Source organism: Semicossyphus pulcher, unplaced genomic scaffold (assembly GCF_022749685.1).
Source record: "Semicossyphus pulcher isolate SPU_LCO1_2020_fin unplaced genomic scaffold, fSemPul1.0.p SCAF_6, whole genome shotgun sequence".
Taxonomy (NCBI): domain Eukaryota; kingdom Metazoa; phylum Chordata; class Actinopteri; order Labriformes; family Labridae; genus Semicossyphus; species Semicossyphus pulcher.
In genome coordinates this window covers 19,509,151-19,530,387 of record NW_027211737.1, presented here as the reverse complement: position 1 = coordinate 19,530,387, position 21,237 = coordinate 19,509,151, and the positions used below count along the sequence as shown (strand labels likewise).

The 21,237-nt window shown below is 41.4% G+C and overlaps 1 protein-coding gene across 1 annotated transcript; it reads right to left on the bottom strand.

The window, feature by feature from the left end:
• Positions 1-892: 892 nt before the first annotated feature.
• LOC138609801 (arrestin domain-containing protein 3-like) lies at positions 893-3,970 on the bottom strand. The gene is made up of 6 exons (XM_069682445.1): positions 3,712-3,970; positions 3,535-3,604; positions 3,118-3,265; positions 1,595-1,697; positions 1,149-1,414; positions 893-994 (listed from the first exon to the last, which is right to left on the bottom strand). The coding sequence occupies exons 1-6, from the start codon at positions 3,968-3,970 to the stop codon at positions 893-895; spliced, it is 948 nt and encodes a 315-aa protein (XP_069538546.1).
• Between the last annotated feature and the right edge of the window lie 17,267 nt (positions 3,971-21,237).

Below are 21,237 nucleotides of genomic sequence, written 5' to 3'. Positions count from 1 at the left end.
AATTTTATCTGAATGTTAATAGTGAATATTGATAATACATGTCAAAAAATACAGTATGGCGTTAACTGGTTATAACATTCAAACTGTAACTCATCATTCCCTTTGTTTCAATCTACTTGATCATACCCTGAAACCAAACTAACTTCTCTAAAGATGTCTCCAATAATCTATAGTGAGCAGTGAACCAATAAAACACACACACTGATTATGATGCTGCGAGGTAGTTTCATTATAGCAGTCTTTCAGTCTTCAGCTTATTTTATGGCTTATGTTTCATACTGAGGATACTTTGTCGTAGAAAATAAAGCACTGGTGGACATACATTACTTTTAAAACGTTTTAACATCACAGTGATGTGCTGACAAAGATGGGACCTTTTGTTATATCGTGTCTTCATATCAAAGTTTGATAACCAACACTTGAAATTAGTACAAATAGGTCCCATAAACACACAGGTGTCATAGAAGCTGTAATCACAGTCTGCCTGACAGAAATGTAAACTTTTCACAGGTTTAAAAAGGACGACTTTCAGTTAAAGTAAAATGATAAACACATGAAGAAATGCAAAATACTGGAGTAGCACACGATAAAATAAACAGAAACAGAATGGGACACTACAATAAGCAGCTGAGGAGTGATATAATGAGCAACAGAGAAGAGACATCTTTAAAAGTTTTAATTAACATACGAAAATGTTTGCAAAAGTGATTTTTTAACACAAATTGTTCACTGAGCTGTAAACGTGTATCTTTAAGTAACAGTGGTCTTCCCTGCTCTCCTGAGCCTAATGCAGAAGAAATAAGTCTCTCCCAGCAACAAGTCAGACTGACTTGTAACTAAATCCATCATCATGTAATGTTATAAAACAATTCAAAGATATTCACACATTTACTCACGAATAAGCTGGGGGTTGAGCGCTTATATAGGTGTCACAGAGGATGATGGGAATCAGCACAGTGAGGTTATTAGAGGCAAAACTGATGCAGAGGGTCACCTAAAGGAGACACAAGAAAAAAAGATAAACAGACCTGAAACTCATCATGAGGCTGTTTCAAATAACCAGGTTATAATCCAGTACTCTATTGAATAAACATTAAAACACATGTAAGAAGGGACATCAGCTTTAGATGTACTAATCTATTACCAACCTGAATGACGTATTCAACTTCCAGGATGCTGCAGTTGGTGATTGAGTTTGGTGCAATAGAGGGAATAGTGAGCATGATCTCATTGTGCACGTCAGAGGTATGAGCACTGATGGGATGCCCAGTTATTGACACCAAGTCTTTGACACACATTCTTCTGCTGGCCTTGCTGAGGGTGTAGAAAACCTGTCTCTGCTGCAGTTTCACCTTTGGAGTAATAATTCGAGATGAAGCGTTGCTGAAGTTGCAAATTAATTTCACGGTTTCACCTGGAAGAAGAACGGACAACGTGTGGAAGTGGTTTATGCAAATCTAAATCTTATATCTACACAATCATGATTATTACATTACACATGTGGATGAATGGATGCATTTATGTAGAGCTGGACTATAAAACATATAGGGCTCCGGATAAAAATTACTGTACTTTGATATACTTTGGTCAGTACCTGGAGTGAAGGCTTTCTTCTCTGTATTGACAGTCATACTGATCGGACCCGAGGCGCACCACAGGCAGCACAGAGTCTTGTTGTTGGAGCCGGAGAGAGGAGCCTGCAGGGACAGAGGTGCAGTAAACATGTGAGTGATGTACATTTAGGCAATATTCCATAAGAGGGAGTGCTGTTGTAGTGAATGTCAGCACGGCTATGATTCAGTCCTATGCACAAGGCTGCAAGCCAAAGAAAATCATGGCGTGCTAATATTCAGTCCAACAGCACGCCCACATGTGTGATATTGCTTTTATACAACACAAGCAGCGTAAAGTAACAGTTATAGCCTATCATAATCTGAAGCACTTGGATGTCACACGGAAATTAAAGTAACAACAGAGTATTAGAATTTTTTTTTAATTTAATTATCATTATTTTGGTTATTATTTCATTATTAATATTGATTCATCAACACAAGTTCCACAACTTCACTGAAACTGAACTGTTGCCAAATAACACATTTAGCTGTATATTTCCTTTTATCATGCAACCAGTGAAATAAGAGTCTGTTGATAGCTTTAGTGGACTGTTTGATTCAAAAGGTTTGCTCTTATGTTCATTAGTGGTATTCAGAACAACTGAGACAGAGTGATACACAGAGTAAAAACTCCCAGTGATGTTGTCCTCTATATCAGCCTCATGGAACGCCTCTTTTCCAGTCAGATCAGTTGGTCGTAACTATATGTTGTATATAATTGTTGCATTAGGTGTTGAACGTTGCATACTTTTGATCAAATTACTGTACGAAAAACATAGTGCCAAGTAGAGATAGACCGATATGTTTTTTTAAGGGCCGATACCGATACCGATTCTTAGTAGTCAAGGAGGCCGATAACTGATATTTGGAGCCGATATTCATTTGCAGTAAACGTGAAAATATTGGCGTTAAAATTTTGAATAATACAAACTCCAACACTTAACTTTGTTTAAATGCCTTTAAGCATATGTTTATTAAACAAACAAACAAAAAGCGCAGGGAGTTCCCAGGGTCAGCAGCATCTCTTATAAAGTTAACTGAAAATTTAAATAAATAAATAACTTCCTGAAGTTTTATAAAGTAAATAAAACAAAGTTAAATAAAATTTGCAAAGAAATGAACTTTTTCTCCTCTCCGCCGTGTGTGTGAGCACTCTGCATGCACAGCTTTCACTGCTGATTGGCTGTTACCTGTGCCATGGCTCTGCGTGTAACCAATCAGTGCTGTGGGTGGGACAATGCTGGAGACAGAGTAGTGACTGCAGACAGAGAGGCGAGGCTGCATCAGAGGCAAAATAACCCAGTTTTAAATTGATCTCTTATCGGCCGTCGGATTAAAATAAAAGGCCGATGCCGATATACGTCAAAATGCCGAATATCGGCGGCGATTATCGGTCTATCCCTAGTGCCAAGTAATATTCAAATATAGAGAAAATGTACACACCACATAGAGGTTCATAAGGGCCTCCCAGTGTCCCTGGTTAAAATGGTAAAGGTTCACTTACCCACAGCTCTGGCTGGTTGTAATTAATGCGGTTTACAAAGTTCAGCTGAGCTGAAAAGTCCTTGGACAAATGCCAGGGCCTGTGGATGCCCACTGTCAAGGTGTACGCGATTTGTCCATGAACCCCTTGGAAGCTGGATGGGAAGTCTCTGCATTGATAGAAAATAATCATTTAAAGAAGCTGAAGAAAGAAAAGACACAACTTTCATCAATATTCGAGGAACAGTTTCAAAATGCAGATCCTCCGATCACTTGGTACAGAGGAACATTGATGTGAAACTAGTTCAGATATCAGTCTCCCCCCCTAAAGATTTTGACATTCCGTGCACATCAATATCTTTATCTTTGTATCATGTGACTCCAGTTTTCAAAATAAAGTGACAACATCCCACCGGAAATGGAAGTGACCCATACACACCCCTGAGGGAGCTGACATGTAATAGGAAACATGTGCCTGCCAGGCTGTAGTTCTGTTGGCATCCCAGAAACTGTAACAAAAAAAAACAGACTGAGTAACTTAACTGAACAGCAACAGTTTTGGTTTTTTTGCAAAGCTGCCATGTATCAAAATGTTTCTGTTAAGACATAGGCCTACCACTGTTTTCATGCAAGATGATGCTTTTGAAGTTAAAGAATTCCAGTCTGGCGGAGTAGCTTCGCCTATTCTTTCCTCCTCCACTCGACCAGTGGACATGCGCCTTTCCTTTCATTGCCATCGTTATCGACGTGATCTTCGTCTGCTTTGTGAGCTCAAAGGAGATGTGTCCTGTCACCAGGTCACCACTGGAAACAGTGTTCCTCTCATTTAAACTGTTGAAATGGATGTTAAAGTTCTGTATCGTCTGTTGGAACATCGTTGAGTTCCGACTTAAAGTTTAAAAAATATATATTTTCTGAAAACAAAGTCTAGTCTTAAAGTTTCCCTTCAGTATGGCAAACACACAGGGCTTCTGACCGTCAGCAACAACAAAACCGTAAATTAACGACACTGCGCAAGCGCAGAACATGCCGGAGGACCAGCCCTGATTTCAGGGCGGAGCCAGGGAAGCATCTGCGAGTACAGGAAGTGCCAACAAAGTAAGTGAATGATGTACTCTATGAAACATATTGTGCGTATTTGGCATCCTCATGTTACATCACTTACAACAATAACATCTAATTCCATAACTTGTGTAAAAAAAAATTACGTGATTAATTTATCACATGAGCTTAAATGTACCAAACAACTAATGTGTATTTAATGGTGTTGATCTTATTCATTTTCAGGGTGCTGCTTCTTAGCTGCAATCCATATCTTAAAGTTTCTTAAAATAGAACGTAGTCTTTTTATCAATTGTATTGAATTCTATATTTATTGTTAACATTTAGACTAATCTGAGAAGTTGTGGATAAATGGTCAAACCAGATGTTATTGGCGGATCAGCAAACTGAACTGTTTTTGGCAGTTCTACTTGCATCTGTGTCTTCTAGTTTGTGTAAAGTACTATTTGGAGTCGACACAGGTTGCTGCTCACACTGTTACCCTGCGCAATGCCACCCCCTAAAAGAAACCACACGTATTGCACCCTGTTAACAGACAAGAAAGCCTCTGTAAAAAGGCAAGTCATTGTTATAAAATTAATGAAAGCAAAACATAAAAAATTTGATTTCACTTCAGCCAAACATCACATATGTTTTTCCTTTACAGCCAAAGCTCGTCAGTTTACCAAACAGACATGGCACAAGGTACTAACTCACTGTGGGTATGCTCAATGTTACAATACTGTCATCTGGTTTCATATATTAGACAAAATATCATTTTCACACAGTAGGAATCTTAATGGAGCACCCTGAGATTATTCAAACACACATTTCAATCAAATGAGAACCTTAACAGAAATGTTCTATGTGTTTTCTCTGCTGAAGTGTTTGCATGGCTAGTCTATGTCTTCATCATCAAACCAACACTTCTAATTTAGTCAGATTATAAAGTAGCATACTTCCTCGACAGTATGTATAAGACAGGTTAATGTTTAAACACGTAATAAAAGTTGGGATGAATAAATAAAAACATGCAAAATATATAATGATAATAAATCAATGTTTATGTGTTATATTTTTCAGGATTATCTGAGACAATGTCTGGAAGATTTAACTGGGATCTCACAGACCACAACATTTTTTTTCATTTGTATAAAAAGAGGACAATTTTATCTGAATGTTAATAGTGAATATTGATAATACATGTCAAAAAATACAGTATGGCATTAATTGGTAATAACATTCAAACTGTAAATCATCATTCCCTTTGTTTCAATCTATTTGATCATACCCTCACTTGGTGCAGAAGAACACTGATGTGAATTTAGTTTAGTTATCAGTCTTTCTTTTTTCACCTCAAGATTCAGAAATTCCATGCACATCAATATCTTAATCTTATTATCATGTGACCACAGTTTTTAAAATACAGTGACAACATCCCACCGGAAATGGAAGTGACCCATACACACCCCTGCGGGAGCTGACCTATCTATACAGTCTATGGTCCTGTCATAAGGTGACCACTGGTAATAGTGTTCCTCTCATTTAAATGGTTGAAATGGATGTTAAAGTTCTTTATCGTCTGCCAGAACATCGTTCAGTTCCGAGTTAAATTGAGAAAAAAATGTATTTTCTATTCTTGTCTAGTTTTAAAAAATCAAAAGTTTCCCGTTAGTAAAACAGTCCATGTGGTCCGTGCAACAGGACAGGAAATCACTTTTGTAAGTGTTAAATGGCAAACACAGAGGGCTTCTTTCAGTCAGCAACAACCAAACACTAAATTTACTACACAGCGCACTGCGCAGGCGCAGAACACGCCGGAGGACCAGCCCTGATTTCAGGGCGGAGCTGGGGAAGCATCTGCGAGGACAGGGTCAACAGAGTAAGTGGATGATATATGAAATATATCGTGCATATTTGGCATCCTCATCACATACAACAAAGAAATCCCCACTTTAAAACAAACATCAGCAAAAGGTTATAATCGGTGAAAAATGCTCTGTGCTTTAATAAACTGCAAAATGTAACAGCTTGGTGGTGGGGACTGAAGCCAATCGAAATGGTTGGACTGTTTAACATGTGGAATCTGCTCAGCGGGGTATTTATCTCATTCAGTTTCTTGCTTCCTTCCTTTATCTTTAATACAAGAAAACAAGTCCTAACCTGAGGGAGGTAGCCAGTTTGTTTGTATATGCTGAATCTTTTATCTCAACACTGGCATGTTTTAATTAAAAGTTGGAAAGATTTGGAAGCAAATTATACAGTTTACTTATTGGGGAGGTTTTTTTTTACTTAGCATAAGCAAAACACATTAATGACCCTTATCATGAGGAGACCAGTTTAGAAATATACTAACGTAATAAAGTTGAATGAGGCTATTTAATGGGTGATGCTTTCAAAACTGAGATAATTTAGGTATCACTTTGTCAAGCCTTTTCGTTGAAGATCTTAAAAAATAGTCCCTGAGCCCAGTGTGGTGTGAGAATTATTCAGAGGAATGGGGACATTGTTTCAGCCTTTCATTTTCAAGGCTGAGAGTCGGACAATGAAAATGAATGTCTTTAAATTTTCATTCGAATCTCAGGGATGATAAAAGTGTGAACATAAAACAAACGTTACTTGCATTCATTAGTGTCTTATATTTTGTTTGTTTGCTTTGCCTGCCCCTGTGATCCTTTAACCACTAGATGGCACTAAATACTTAATTCTGAGGTTCACTGTGCAGCATAAAGCAGAAACCATGACTATACAGAACACACTGAAACTTTTCATCTTTAACCTACATATCGTTTTTATTTCAGATGCAGATACATTATTCTAGCAGTACTCCTTGAATTAGATGCACAGTGCCATTATACACATAATGCTTTATGCTTTAATAACAAGAGGTTAAACTGCCCTTTAATAGGTTTATGGTACACAATGCAGCCATAAAATGCTGATAATGAGCCATTAAAACTGACAGCTCGGGCATATATAAAGTCCTGGCACAAGTTACCTCGAGCACATATCGTTTCCTACATCCTGTCTTGAAGGGAATAAAGCTGGCAGCAGATTTCCTTTAAACTATGAGATTATTTTACTGGAGTGTGGTGAAGCACGTCACAACGACATGTATGGAAGCCGTGCTTTTCTTGCTATGCGATGGACAGTTTTTTTTAGGATTTCAGCTGCAGAATCATTAAGAGGATAGTTATGAATCTTCTCCTTCCACCAAACTATGGCACAAAGTTTAAAAAGGCTCCAACTCTTATTATATGCTCCAGTTGATATTTGTACAGTGTTTATACATTGCACTTTATTTAGAGCAGACTCTTGATGTAGCGCTTCGACCACATTTTGAAACAGAAAGAGCTAGCTTCAGTCAACAACCTTTAATCATCATCTGTTCTTCAGTCTAACTGTCCATTAGCTACTCAAAGGCGTAACATTCAACCTTGTAAACAGTGGAAAGAATTTATTGTTGCGTTAGTACTCGGAGGCTCAGAAAGCTGCGTTCACATGAGATCAACAGCTGTTTTGCAGCAGGGCCGTGCGGATGTTAGCGGCAGAGTGAGGGATAAAGATCCCATGTCTGTCTATTCATTAGCAAATGTTGAGGTCCTGTAGTGCATCTTTTTTGTTGTGCTGTAAGAGGTAAAGGTAAAGGTCTGTTTTGTGCACGACTTTGTGAAAAGCGACTGTTTTAAATGTGATGTAGACGACTGTTTGACACATGCTGCTATCAAGTAAAGAATCCTAGCAACACGAGCTCTTGATGCAGCTCTACATGTTGGACATTAATGTGTGTGTGTGTGTGTGTGTGTGTGTGTGTGTGTATCTTTAGCCCAGTGCGCTCACATACACAACCATTTAAAACAGGCTCTGGTCTAAGATGTGTCTGATAAGTGCACCTATCAGGTTTAGTTGAGCTCCCAGTGACATGACTGTGTCTGCCAACTGTGGTAAACCGACCACACACAGTATGACAGCTACACACACACACACACACACACACACACACACACACACACATCCATCTCTTTATCTCATAGATATCGCATGAAGTTGTCGTTTGGATCATCCAGAAGGCCGAAGTTGGTATTTTGATCTTCCCATGTCCCTTTCTGGTGGAGGTAAGCTCACAGTGTTTGACTTAATCCCAAACAGGCCGCAAAGAAATTGGAGTCATAATATTTACTCTGACATTATCCATTTGAAATCAGCAATCATCAATATGTATCTGCCCATTTGAGCTCTTAAAGAGCAGATACTTGGAATAACTCAGTTTTCCTGGCACGGTTTAACGGCTTAAACACACATCAGTCTTTTGTGCAACTATGTGTATTTTCACTGTTTCACCCATAACCCTTTTGTTTGTTGTCGAGGAACAGAGTAGACATTTCAGCCAATCAGATCTAAATCCAAAGTGAAGTAAAAGAACCCAGAGGATAAGCCGTGTTATTGATCTGTAGTTTCTACACAGCGCCTCTCTCCTCCAGCTAATCCACAGGGTCGGCTCTAATGACATTGAGGAGCTCCTCTGGCAGTCGGCACTGCTGCCATTTGCAATTTAGATAGAGGCAAAGGAGAGGAGGAGGAGGAGGAGGAGGAGTTGTATGCTGGTAAAAAAAAAAAATAAGTGAAGAAGATTGAAAAGGAACAGGAGAGCTGAAAAAGTGATGATGGATGAAAGTCAGAGACAAGGAGGAGAGACTACGAGAGGATGGGCGCGCTAGAGGACGATGATTTGGGGAGGGGATGATAGAAAATAATTCATTTGGCGTTGTACATAAAGGAACACTTGACATTTTGGTAAATCTTGTTATGAGATTAAGAAAAAGGTTGATAAAACTTTCATATCTGTCTGTAAAAATCTAACTTTACCAGCAGCCTGTTAGCTTAGCTTAGCATAATGACTGAAACCAGGGGGAAACCGCTAGCTTGGCGCTGTCGAAAGGGGAAAAAATCTGGCAACCACCACCTCTATAGCTCATGGATTACATGTGACAATCCGTTGAAAACAAACAGTGTAAAAACTTGTTCTTTCACTGGGGTTATACACCAGACGATTTCTTGGCTGGTTTCAGTGACTTCCTGGAGGCTCTGGTCGCCTCAAAACCTCCGACATGATTTTGGATTAAAGTCCTGCAGACAACCCAGTTTAAAATGTTTCATTAAATAAATGTGATGCAGCATAAAATGCACACTAGTGAGCTTAAGAGATGCTGGTAGGTGCTTGTAAACCTCAGAGTGGGCCAAGCCAGGTGTTTCCCTCTGTTTTGTGCAAAAACTGAGCTAACTGGCTCGTGGTTGTAGCACGAACAGGATCATTTCATTTGATCTGTGAACATGTGTTTAATGCTTTACTGGTGATTTTAACATGTACAAGAAGGACAAGAGCAGAGCATCTTTTGTGCGCTATCTGGACTAGAATACTATTATACTTGTGTTTAATATTTATTTTTCAACAAGGTATATGTTGAAAAGAAAGGGTTAACTACGTCATATTTGTGCACTTGTGTGTTTTTCTTTTGCACCCGCCAAAAGAATTCCTGCAGCAAAACAGGAAGGTGCAGAGGGAACAGTTGGCAACCCTAATCTCGTGCAGATCCTCTGATAGCTTTCTTCTCCACAAACAATGGCGGTCAGGACTGACGAGGCTTTGCAGGGGTGACGAAAGGCCCAACAAACAAGCTCTTTGTCACCCTCTGACTGATCAACACTCACACATGTTCATGTAGTGTTGGGAAAAGATCATTTTAGGTCACATCAGAAAGGTCATGCCTCCTAGTGTGTCACATCCTCACTTCATTCCTTTTCACATGAGAGTTTTGCTGTGTTTTCTGTCTGACTCCATGTTAATTCATTTACAATCTGTCTGTGTAATAACTGTTATTTACGATTCAAACAATAGGAGAAGACCTGTTTGGGGTTTCCTGAAAAGTTAACCACATGATGAAGTCAGAGTAAAAGAATCCTTCGCTCACTCTGCGGTCAGACTTTAAAAGCTAATACTGCCACCATGATGTCATAACCACAGAGCCAGTGCCTCAGCTAATGAGTCAGAAACAGTATGGCGTTTTATAATGAAGTCTGCATGTAAAAATCTGTCTGTCTGTCAGTCCGTCTCTCTCTCTCCCTGTGGTTAACACCCTGACACAATGACACTAAATAAAATCCCGGCCCATGTGTTATTCTAATGTCTAAAGGAGTGCTCCATCTCAAAGTATGAGTTACCTCGGTGAAACAAAAGAGGTGCTTTGTTCCATCGTCAGGCTAAATCCTCCCTCAGCAATTACCGTTCACCTTCCAAAGACCTCGACGAGGAACGGAGCAACACTCTTTCTTTTAAAGCGAGCAGCGGAGCATGAAGACACAGGCGCTCCACAGACACAGGCCCATCAGTCTTCTTTTTCAGCTTTACTGTAAGAGGTGTAATGTTAACGTTACACCTCTGTTGGTTACTGCAGGTGGTGTTTGTCTTCATAGAGCCTATGTTGCTTTTTGTGTCACTATTATGATGATACAAATCTGTAGTAGATAAGGATTATTTGACATTCAAAATGAAATTAACAGTTCCCATATGTATGGTGTGGAATAAGCGGAGAGATGTTGATGCAGAGAGGGAGTTTCTGGAATACTTGAATATGTGTAACTCTCATTATTGTATCACCTCCTCTCCACTCCCTCTGAGCTTGGTATCTCAGGATCTACCCTCCACTGGTTCATGTCCTACCTCTCAGGGAGATCTTTTAGGCCATGTCCACACGGAGACGGAGCCGACTTCATTTTGAAAAAGTTTTCCGTAGACACGGCGCCGTCTCAGGAAATGTTTGCGTCCCCACGAAACCGCTGAAACGCTGTAATATATACAACCGGCCTGTGGGTAGCGCTGTAACGCAGCCACACAAATACAACAAACCGGAGAAGACGTATGGAGGCGGCGCGATTCAAGAAAGATCCGTATAGGCTTTACACACGGATACGCCAGGGTGGCGTTTAGGGATTTATCCACTCTGGGAGGCGGTTTCAAAAATGAGCCTATACGGGCTCCTGAAACACCGGTTCCGTGTGGACGAAACGACCATATGACAAAAAAGTTTGGCGTTTACTCCTAAACCCGTCTCCGTGTGGACATGGCCTTAGAGTATCTTTGAAGGGATAAGTGTCCAAACCCTACGGCTTCTCCACAGGGGTGCATCAGGGGTCAGTGCTCGGGCCCCTTCTCCTCTCAATATAAACCACCTCACTTGGTGCAATCATTCACTCCCATGGTTTCTCATACCATCGTTATGCAGACGATACCCAACTCCTCCAGTCATTCCCGCCAGATGACACTACAGTCTCGGCTCGTATCTCGTCATACCTTGGTGATATCTCTGAATGGATGAAAGGACGACACCTTCAGCTCAACCTACGTAAGAATGAGCTCCTTGTCATCCCAGCTAGTCCCTCTATGCAACCACCATCAATATGCAGCTTGGACCAACCCAACTCTAAGGAAACTTTAAGGAAAAGTTTAGGGTCACTAAAGCCATGACTGTCTTTTCATACTTTCATGATGATTCAGCCAATAGGCGATTAAATATTTAAATCTGGAGCAAAATGATGAATGAACAGTGCGATCAGCTAACAGACGGACATCACCACCTGTAGAGCCATGCAGCTAACCTTTATATATCCCAGGTATTGTATTTCACGTCTGCCTATTTTAGCCTTTTGGTCCAAGTAAAGGTGTCATTTTGTGCATTACACACAATGTTAAACCCATGAATGTACAGCAGATGTGAGATTTTTACATGCAGGGCATCTGATCAGGATGCCTCCTGGGCACCTCACTTTGGAGGTTTTCCGGCTACGTCCAAGTAGGAGGAGACCCCAGGGAAGACCCAGAGCTCACTGGAGAGATTACGTATCCCGTCCAGTCTGGGAACGCCTCGGAATCCCCCATTAGGAGCTGGAAAACGTTCCTGGGGACGCCTGGGGACGCCAGGGTAACCTTTCTTAGCCTGCTGCCACTGAGACCCGTCCCCAGATAAGCGGAAGATAATGGATGGATGGATGGATGACCACTAGAAGTATTGCTACTGCAGTTGTCTGTCAAAGCTGCAGGGTCAAATGCTTGCCTTAAATGTCGGGTTGTTTCGTAACAAATCTTCCAGTCTATGACAGAGATCCTTGGCATCAAATCCACTTGACCTCTTCTCTAAACTCCTCTTTATGACCCAGTGAGGAAAGACACGCTATCGCTTGAACCACTGACTCAAGTTGTTCTCATTTCCTGTTTCAGAGGAATGCATTGTGATCGCATTACTAGGCACTGGAACACCGTAAAACACAGGCTTTAATAAAAAATGAAATTCCCCTTCTCCTGCAAACTTCTGGTGATCTATATTTGATCCACATGATGCGTGTTCGGGACTGCTCTCCCCTTCTGTCCTGCACCACACAGCTGCTGCTGCTGCAGTTGTTTACATCAGGGCCAATGGGAGGCTTCTAGACGCAAAGGGTCTGACAGTCTATCAGTGGAAGAGGGTAGTTAATATGGGCACACAACCTCTGTCCTGACCTTGATGCAGGACCATCCATCATCTGGATTTAGAGAAGGGGTGAGATTGAGAGGTGGACCCACTTGGAGGACACTTTAACCCGGGTTAGAGTCTCCACGTCCTCGTCAGTATACAGCCTCCGTCCTGACTTTCCAGAGAGGTGAGTGAAGTGAGAAAAAAGGGAGAAAGACTGCTGCTATCATTTGATTCATAATTTGCTATTAGTTGAAATAATCAGTTTAATGAAATTGCTTTATGTTGCATTCGCAATTTCATATTAGAGCCGTGTTATATGCAACTCATTTTCATTTACAAGCAGTCATTTGATTAATAGCATCACACATTTTGCCTGTCTTTACAAGCTTTGTGCATGTGCGTGTTTATGTGTGTACAGTACTGTCTGTTCTGATGCTTAAGCATGTTGTACTCTCTGGAGGATTCTGGCTCGGGGTCCTCTCAGGTTTGCAGATCAGAGAGTGAGTGTTGTTTCTTTTTTTTTTTCCACACGCACACACTCATCCAATCCCCACTCTCCCATTTTGTTTTTAGGGTAGCACTCATCTGCAGCCTTATTACCCAGAGTCCTCCGCGGCAGCCCGACCGACGCTCAGCTGCTGGAGTGTTCTGTTAGTCACATCAGCACCCAGCGCACGCTCAACCCAGCTCAGATCATCAGGAATTTCAGCGATGGAAAACCTGCTCAGAATTCAGAAAAAGGCTGTGCATACATCTAATTGTGATGGAGTTTTCCAGCCGGGCTCAACGGCTCTTTTCTCTGCTCGGTCCCAGGATGAAACGCCGTTTCATCTCAGCAGTGTAATTAAACTGAGAAATAAAATCTACAATAGATAAGAAAAGTCTATTTTGCATTTTCAAGTCCGGGCGGTTCGTTTTTCTTGCCCCTCAGGTATATTCCAATCATCATGACAAATTGTTGCTATTTAGTGATGATCACAATGGCTAAAGGTTTTTTTTAGTCGATGTCTACATCTGCACCATAGCCATTAACACAACATCTCATTTTATTTTAAGTGGCATCACTGCATAAAACTCATCAAAATAAAGTGATATCATCTGTATGATTTCTGAACATCTGTTGAGTAGAAACGCCAGAGGCCCTTTTAGTAATAAACCATTTAACAGCTGCCTAATTGGTGCATGTATCATCATCGTCGTCTGTAAAATGGTCCAGCAGATACGTTAGCTCTCCCTCTTATGCAGAAGTTTAAACTCTTATGTGTCTGTCTATGAGAGTAAGTGAAAGCCTGCGAGTGTGCGGTCTTTTTATGCCCAGGGAGCTGCAGGTTTTTGCTGAACATCAAAATATCTGTCCCTTCGTTTGAGTTTTCAGCACCACATCTGACACGACTAAAAGACATACAGGACACATCACTTCATCTAAAACAAATCCCCTCTGGCATTGCAGTCCAAGTTAAACACATATTGGTTGGTTGATTCTCAGCAAAGAACTGACAAGCTATTTTACAAACAGGCCTTAATCCTTTGAGTCAACTAGCATCAGGACAGAAAAGTAGACACAGCAGGGGCTATGTTTTCAGGACCGCTAAACTTTTGTTGTCCGTTAAATCAGCGAGATTAAAAATGTTGCTAGAAATGCTTATTGGGATGTTTTCATCTCTTGCTTTCCTGTTGCATCAGCTGTTGAGTGCAGACAGATTTTCCTTGAACGTTAAGTTTGTTTCACAGCCTTGCCTCGATGATCTTGAGGCTGCAGTATTTCAAAGTTGATTCCTGTTGGATAAACTGTGTGACCAAGAAGCGAGTTGTTTGTATGGAGTCCATATAGGAAGTGCCATTGTGCTTATGGAGGCAATTGCAAAGGTTTTGAGCCAGTCTTGGAGTTTCTTACTTTTTCCACCATTAACAAAACCCCTGGTTGGGACACCCTCTTCATCAGCAGCAAGGAGGGGGAGGAGGAAACAGCACATGTTTAAAACAGGCAGTTTCAAGACGCCCCTGAACAGAGAGAGACACAGGACTTGTAAGACTTGTATGTCTTTTTATACACATTTACACACTTGTAGATGCAATTACTCTATAGACTGTATAAAAAGATGGACGACATGACAGCTCTCCTAAAAGTGAAGCCAAAACCTCTCTATCGCCCCCTGCTGACTGGCTGCAGTATAGGTCATAAAGCCCGCCTCCTCAATGTTAACAGATGGGTCATGAGTCAAACTATAAAATCAAATACATTTTTCTCAAACATGGTTTCTGTCATTATAGTAAGTTATTATCATGCAGATTTACGTCCAAGAGTTAATTTTCCGGGGCAGTTTGGTTTTAATTAGTTATTTGATTACAAAAAAAAGGGGGTGTAACGTTATGATTGACAGCTCTATTGACAAATACGGCTCCTGCACCCGATCTGTTCGGATTAGCAGAGTAGAGGACGAGCAGTGAGAGGAAACGTAACTAAAACAATCACTACAGTCATTGAACTTTCCATATCTGTGAACGTCTGCTTCAGAGCAACTCAAGAAGCTGTTAAATGCCCAACATGAGGGATCGAAGTTAAATGTGTGTTTTGGCTAGCAGAAAGGGCGGGACAACAATACTGCGTCTCCACCAGCCGATCTTTACTGCGCAATAAGCAGCGCCCGCTTCCTGGGGTATTTTGGATTCACTTTTGTACAACAAGAGTAGATGTATATACATACCGTCATTGGCTTCCTCCTTGACTGTGTGTTTGGAACGAGCATTTAATGTACTTGTGTCTGAGTTCTGTGTGTCCACGTGTACTGTATGTGTCTGGCACTAGCAGGGCTGACAAGACTGTAAAGCAGCATTGGTCATTTTTTCATCTCACAGGGGAACAGACACGGTTCATTTCATCGCAGGACAAGGTGGTTTGGATGGTGAGGTGGTGCGAAGATCACGCAGGTGCAGAGGATGCTGTAGCTGCATGGGCTGGAGGAGGCAGACTGTAGTAACAGAGGAGTGTTTTCCATATTTTGTTCTGAATATAGCTCAAAGACAACACCTGTTCGCGTTATGCTAATAATGACCCCGTGCTGTCTTTATTGAAAACATAAGCTACTATAAAAGGGAACACAGGCACTATCACAATGCTATCATCGTGTTTTGTACCCCGCTGTCCAATGAGAGCTTTTTCTGTAGTACAGTGATATATCCTAAGTCCTGACACCAACAATTACTCATCTGAACACAGAAACAAAGTGTGACAAGGTGTACTATTGTTCCTGCTTAATTATTTACCGAGCCACAAGCTTTTGTAAACTTCAGCGCCAATTAATCTCAAGAAGCTCTTTTGTGTGAGAGCTTAATCGTTTGCTAATTAGCGTCCTCGCTAACAGACACTCTCAGTGGAAATATACGATTACATAGCCCATCGACAGGCTCAGTAAACAAAGGCTGTTTGCCAAAATGCCAAAGCAGTTGTTGTAAAGCTGAAGAGGGGCAAATCTGTCATTTGTTTGTGCTTGTGTGTGTGTGTGTGTGTGTGTGTGTGTGTGTGTGTGTATTTCTGTGTGAACAAGTGACAGAAGAACACAGAGAAAGTGATACACGGGAGAGAAAGGGAGAAAAACACAAAGAGTGAGTGTGCTGGGTGCATTTTGGTTTTACGGTGCACCTCGCAGTGATTGCATGTTAAGCAGATACAAGTGAACACGTTGGCTTGTTTGTAAGTGACAGTGCTGAGAGTCCACGGTCTAGACAGCCTGGAATAGATGACCTCACAGATGGCTTGGTGCTGCAAAAGAGAGAGAGGGATTGGTGGGTGGACTGAGAGACGGAGAGGAATAAAAATGAGAGAAGAGTGAGGAAACTTTCTACATTCACCCAAGTATTATGCTTTTTCACATTTTGAGACATATATATATAATGCTACAATGTTGGATGTCCAGACTAAATGTGGTAAAAGTATGTTGGAATAATCCCCAGGCTTCTCAGCTCAGGCTGCTGTGAATGCCAGGTTTCAGACATGCTTCACTTTATGATGTCACAGAAAGTGGGCTTGTAGGGGCGGGGTTTCTTAAAGGGACAGAGCTGACTGAATCGTTTCAGGCAGAAGCTGCATGAGGGCCTGCACAGGGCACCAGTGTGAGAAAAATGATGAGTTTTTTAACTGTAAATTAGGTTAAGCTACTCCTCAGGAATCACAGAGTGAAACATGAAGTAAAATTTTGAGCTACTTGGAATTTACAAGTGTTTTTCCATTTTAATACCACTTTGTTTCTATCTCTACTCAACTACATTTCAGAGGGAAACATTGAGCGTTCTATTCTGCTAAATTCAATAACCTACTTTTCAAATTATCTATTTAAAGACTTATTTTAAAAGACTGGAGGGATAGAAATTGGGATTTTTAATTTTTGATTCAATACGGAATATTTTTTTACACTGTACTTTGTTAAATTATGTAAAGGATCAGAGCACTTCTTCCTGACGAAAGATTTGGTAAAACTAACTTGTTGTCTCATCCTCACTTTTCTGTCCCTCTCTTTTCTCTCTCTCGCTCCTCTCTGTCTCTCTCTCCCTGGATCAGATCCTTTGCTCTCCTGGCTGCAGTTGTGCATTTCAGTGATGGAGTGTAACATGCTGGGGCTTAGTTTTGATTGTCACCACAGGCAAACAGATTACACGGGGCCACAGTCAATGGGAAAGGAGCTAAGTCCCCTGTGATAGAGTACGGCTACAGCCTTCAGCCAGCCTGCCTCCCAGGCACACAGCCAGTTAGGAAACCTGCTAGTCAGTCAATCCATCAGACGGTCAGTCAGCCAGTTGGTCAACGAGCCGGCCAAACTGTCGCCAAGTTTATCAGTCAGTGAGACAGGTTTCACATCATTAACTCAATACTGCTCAGGTTCCTCTGGGGAATAAATGGGGTTAAAGTGATCTACTGCGATCAGACTTTAGAGACAACAGAGTCGATCGTTCTGTCGCACACTCACCCCTCCTCTGCTCCCCTCTGCCTGCCCGCCTGCCATGCCCACCTCATCAGTTCACCCAGCTCACCTGGGCACTCGGCAGCTCCTTGTTAGTAATCAAGCCAGTATATAAGCCTCTCCTGCTCTTACACTCATTGCCAGATTGTTCTACGCCTTCCATGCAAGTCTTTCTAGCACTCTCACACGGACTGATTTCATGACGCAGAACCTGCCCGTCTCTGACCTGCCAGCCTTGTCGTTATCCCAGGAATCACCTCAGCCCTTGGCCCCTTACCACGAGTTATGCCTCTTCCCCTGGCTGCCTGGTGTTCCCTTGCTTTGACGCTGCTGTGTAAGTTTCCCTGTTTTCTCTTTTGTGGAATTTTGTAGCTCTCGAACTCTCACTGTGTCAGCACACTCGTCACGGTGTGCAACCTCTGTGAACTCTTACCTGCTGGCTTTCCAAACCTCTGCCTGGACTCCACTTACCCTTCACCTGCTCCTTACTGGATTATCTGTTATCAGGTGCTTTCTCTGATTTGGACCCGCTACTTCCTGGACTACGTCACCTGCCAGCTCCCTCACATTACTATGTTGCCCTTGTATAAACTTTTGTCTGTGTGTGTGTCACTACCTCACTCACCATACTCCTGGTTCAGCTCACCTAGCCCGAGCCTCCAACCCGACCCAGTGACTCTGACATTGAACTGAACTGTGTTTCTTCTTGGCTGCTGAACTTCCTTTAAAAAGCCATTTCCATCAATCCCTGCTCGCCATTGATGGGAACACGAAACTAATCTCTGCCATCTTTCTGGCATGATGCTATGCTCCATCGGTAACTTCTGTGACTCTTCGTCATCTCAGCTACAAATTCCGCCCGTCTCCGTCCGAGCAGCGCTCGAACGTCTAGTTTGCTGGCGCCAAGTTTGATAAATAGACTGAATGAGTAAATGATACAATAAAGACCTAACCACTGTAACATCTTCACTGTTTACTCACCCTGTCTCCGGCGTTTTTGTGATGAAAGGAGTATACTCCACTGGCAATGGGAAAAGGGACAGTCGGCATCTATAAGCGGGTCTGAAAATCCTGCGTCAACGCAGTAATTTCGGCGGGAAAGGGTTAATACACGCACACAGTATCCCCACATGAAGCTCTCTGAAGGAGAAAGCTTTAAAGTGTTCACAATAATTTAAACTTTTTTAAAACCCTGTATTCACCTTTTGGATATTATCACAAGTTTTATGCTTTTTTTCAGACCTGTTTCAGAATTTACGGTGAGTGTGTGAGTATGGGCAATAACTACAGTGGAGGATTTTATCACTAGAGTGGAGGAGGATTTTTATTTATAATATATAATATCCTAATTATAATAAGGATTTGGGATTGATTTCCCCTCCTTGCAAATAGAAAATGGTGTCTATTAGTTTATATCTAAATTAACCTGCAGATACTTCAAGACAACAATCCTTGGGCAGTATTTGCACATGCATGAACACGGTAAGTTAAGCCGAAGTGATTCAATGCTGACTGCATCTGTATTGGGTTCAGGTCTCTCCCAAGTAACTAATGCAACTAATAATAACTAAGCCAAAGCGATGGGATCTAAATCAGTGATCTGAGGAGAAGGCATATTTCCCTGATGTGGCACAGAGTTGTCTGTTTTGCTGTCCCTTGCTGTATGACTCTCCTGTGGTCTTGTCAACTTGCTCACAAATCTACTTTCACTTTGAGGAGTGCCTGGTTTGCTTCTCATTACATAAACTCTCCTGAGCTGACCCGGAAATCCTTACGGCCACGCCATGAAATGCATCCGGAGGAGATGAAGACGGAGGAGGAGAGCGGAGGCTCCGGGAGGAGCGAGGATACGCAGGTGGACAAGAGTTTTAAGGCGTGACCTGATCTGTGTGGAGGTGCGGCATTTCGGCGAATGCTGCACCCCCACACAGATCATTCTTTATTCACACAGTTTATTCTCACAGTGCGGATCTACAGAAAATATAATATATATATATATATATATATATGGTGTATATATAGTTTAATGTGCGGTGATGGCCGAGCAGCATGTCATCAGTAAATAGGCTGCCTATTTCTGCCTATCCTCTGTCCTCGCATCTCTTCCTCTGTTAAGACCCTGGCTCAGGGGAGGCAACTTAGAGGGGTCAAAGACCATACTTCACCAAAAAGATGGTTTCACAATAAAATGAACAAATAGACCAAGTAGAAGACAATGGTGGCTGATACCATGCGGCTGATCTGGGCTGCAGTGTGAGAGAGAGGGAGGAGCTGGGCACGGTCCATGATAAGCCAGCCCACATGTGTCAGTAATCATGAGCTGATGAGTATGGAAGTCAAAGGCAGCCTCAAAGAGAGAAAACACAATTAGCTTTGTACATAACACCTCGCATGTCTCATTTAATTCCTCGCTGGGAGGAGCGAAGACGCGAGGAAACGATGAAAGTGAGGGACGCAGGACGCACAAATTTATAATGAAAAGCACCCCTGCCTGTTTTCTAATACATTTTGCGCTACAAGGTTGATCCTACGTTCACACACATACATTATCAAGGCGCTCTACAACTGCCGGCTTGCGGTGCACTCACACCGCTGCATGCCCCCTGTGTTGATATATGTGTATACATGTGGTAAGCTAATAAATATGATACTTTAACTAAGTAGAGCAATACCTCATGCATTCATCACTATGAGCCTTGATACTTAAAAAGGGAATTCTTTTCCACATCTGACGCATTCCTGAGGTGGTCCAATCAGCTCACTACTGCATCCTGGTTGACATATCTGTAGAGGAGATCATAATAAAATTGCACGCAAAAAATAACTTTCATTCATAGTAGTTCAAGAGCAGTTTTAAATTGAGAAACTTACAAGCTCCATGTTCAGGTTCCTTTGAAGTGGTCGAATGAAAATGGTAGCATGACCAATCTGTGTCTGTGGATCTTTAAGATGACGGACATCGTAGCCAGTTGGCGACTTCGCGCTGCAGAAATTTTAAGCAGTTCAAATCCCCCTCCCTGTCTGAGTTTTGGAAATGCTGAGGAATTCTCTGAACTCATCCGGATTTGTCCAACTCCCTGCAAAGAAAAGACAGATGATATTTATAACAAGTGCAAGTTCAGAAGACTTTTACGGTCACACTGGTTGTTTGCTCGACGAATCCCGCAGCAGGTCTGGCACTCAGAGCCATGGCAGGAAAAGCTATGATGTGGTTAGATTGGTTAGGAATCGATTGCTTCTGCCTGGTTTTTCCAGCTGACCAATCAAGCTTCAGAGTGATGTTAGGACCAACACTCAATTTACATATATACTTTTCCTCGTACAAAGTGGACACAAAAATACAGAAATAACTAAATATGGAAATGTAGAAATACAGAATTAAATACATCTAGTTACAAATAACTACATGTGTAAATGTAGAAATAAATAAATGTATTAATAAATAGATACATAAATAAATACATGTGTAAATAAATAAATGTAGTAATAATTAGATACATGAATAAATAAGTGTAAAAATAAATGAAGTCATAAATAAATGTGTAAATGTAGAAATACATAAATAAAATCAACAAAAATGCTGAAATAAAGAAATACATAGTACAAGTAATACAATACAATACAAGTAATAGCCCTTTT

Coding starts and splice junctions, on each gene's coding strand:
- LOC138609801 (XM_069682445.1), bottom strand. CDS start 3,970: ATGTTCCAACAGACGATACAGAACTTTAACATCCATTTCAACAGTTTA. Junction 3,266..3,534: donor ACATGTCAGCTCCCTCAGGG/GTGTGTATGGGT, acceptor CTATCAATGCAG/AGACTTCCCATCCAGCTTCC. Junction 995..1,148: donor AAGTTGAATACGTCATTCAG/GTTGGTAATAGA, acceptor TGTCTCCTTTAG/GTGACCCTCTGCATCAGTTT.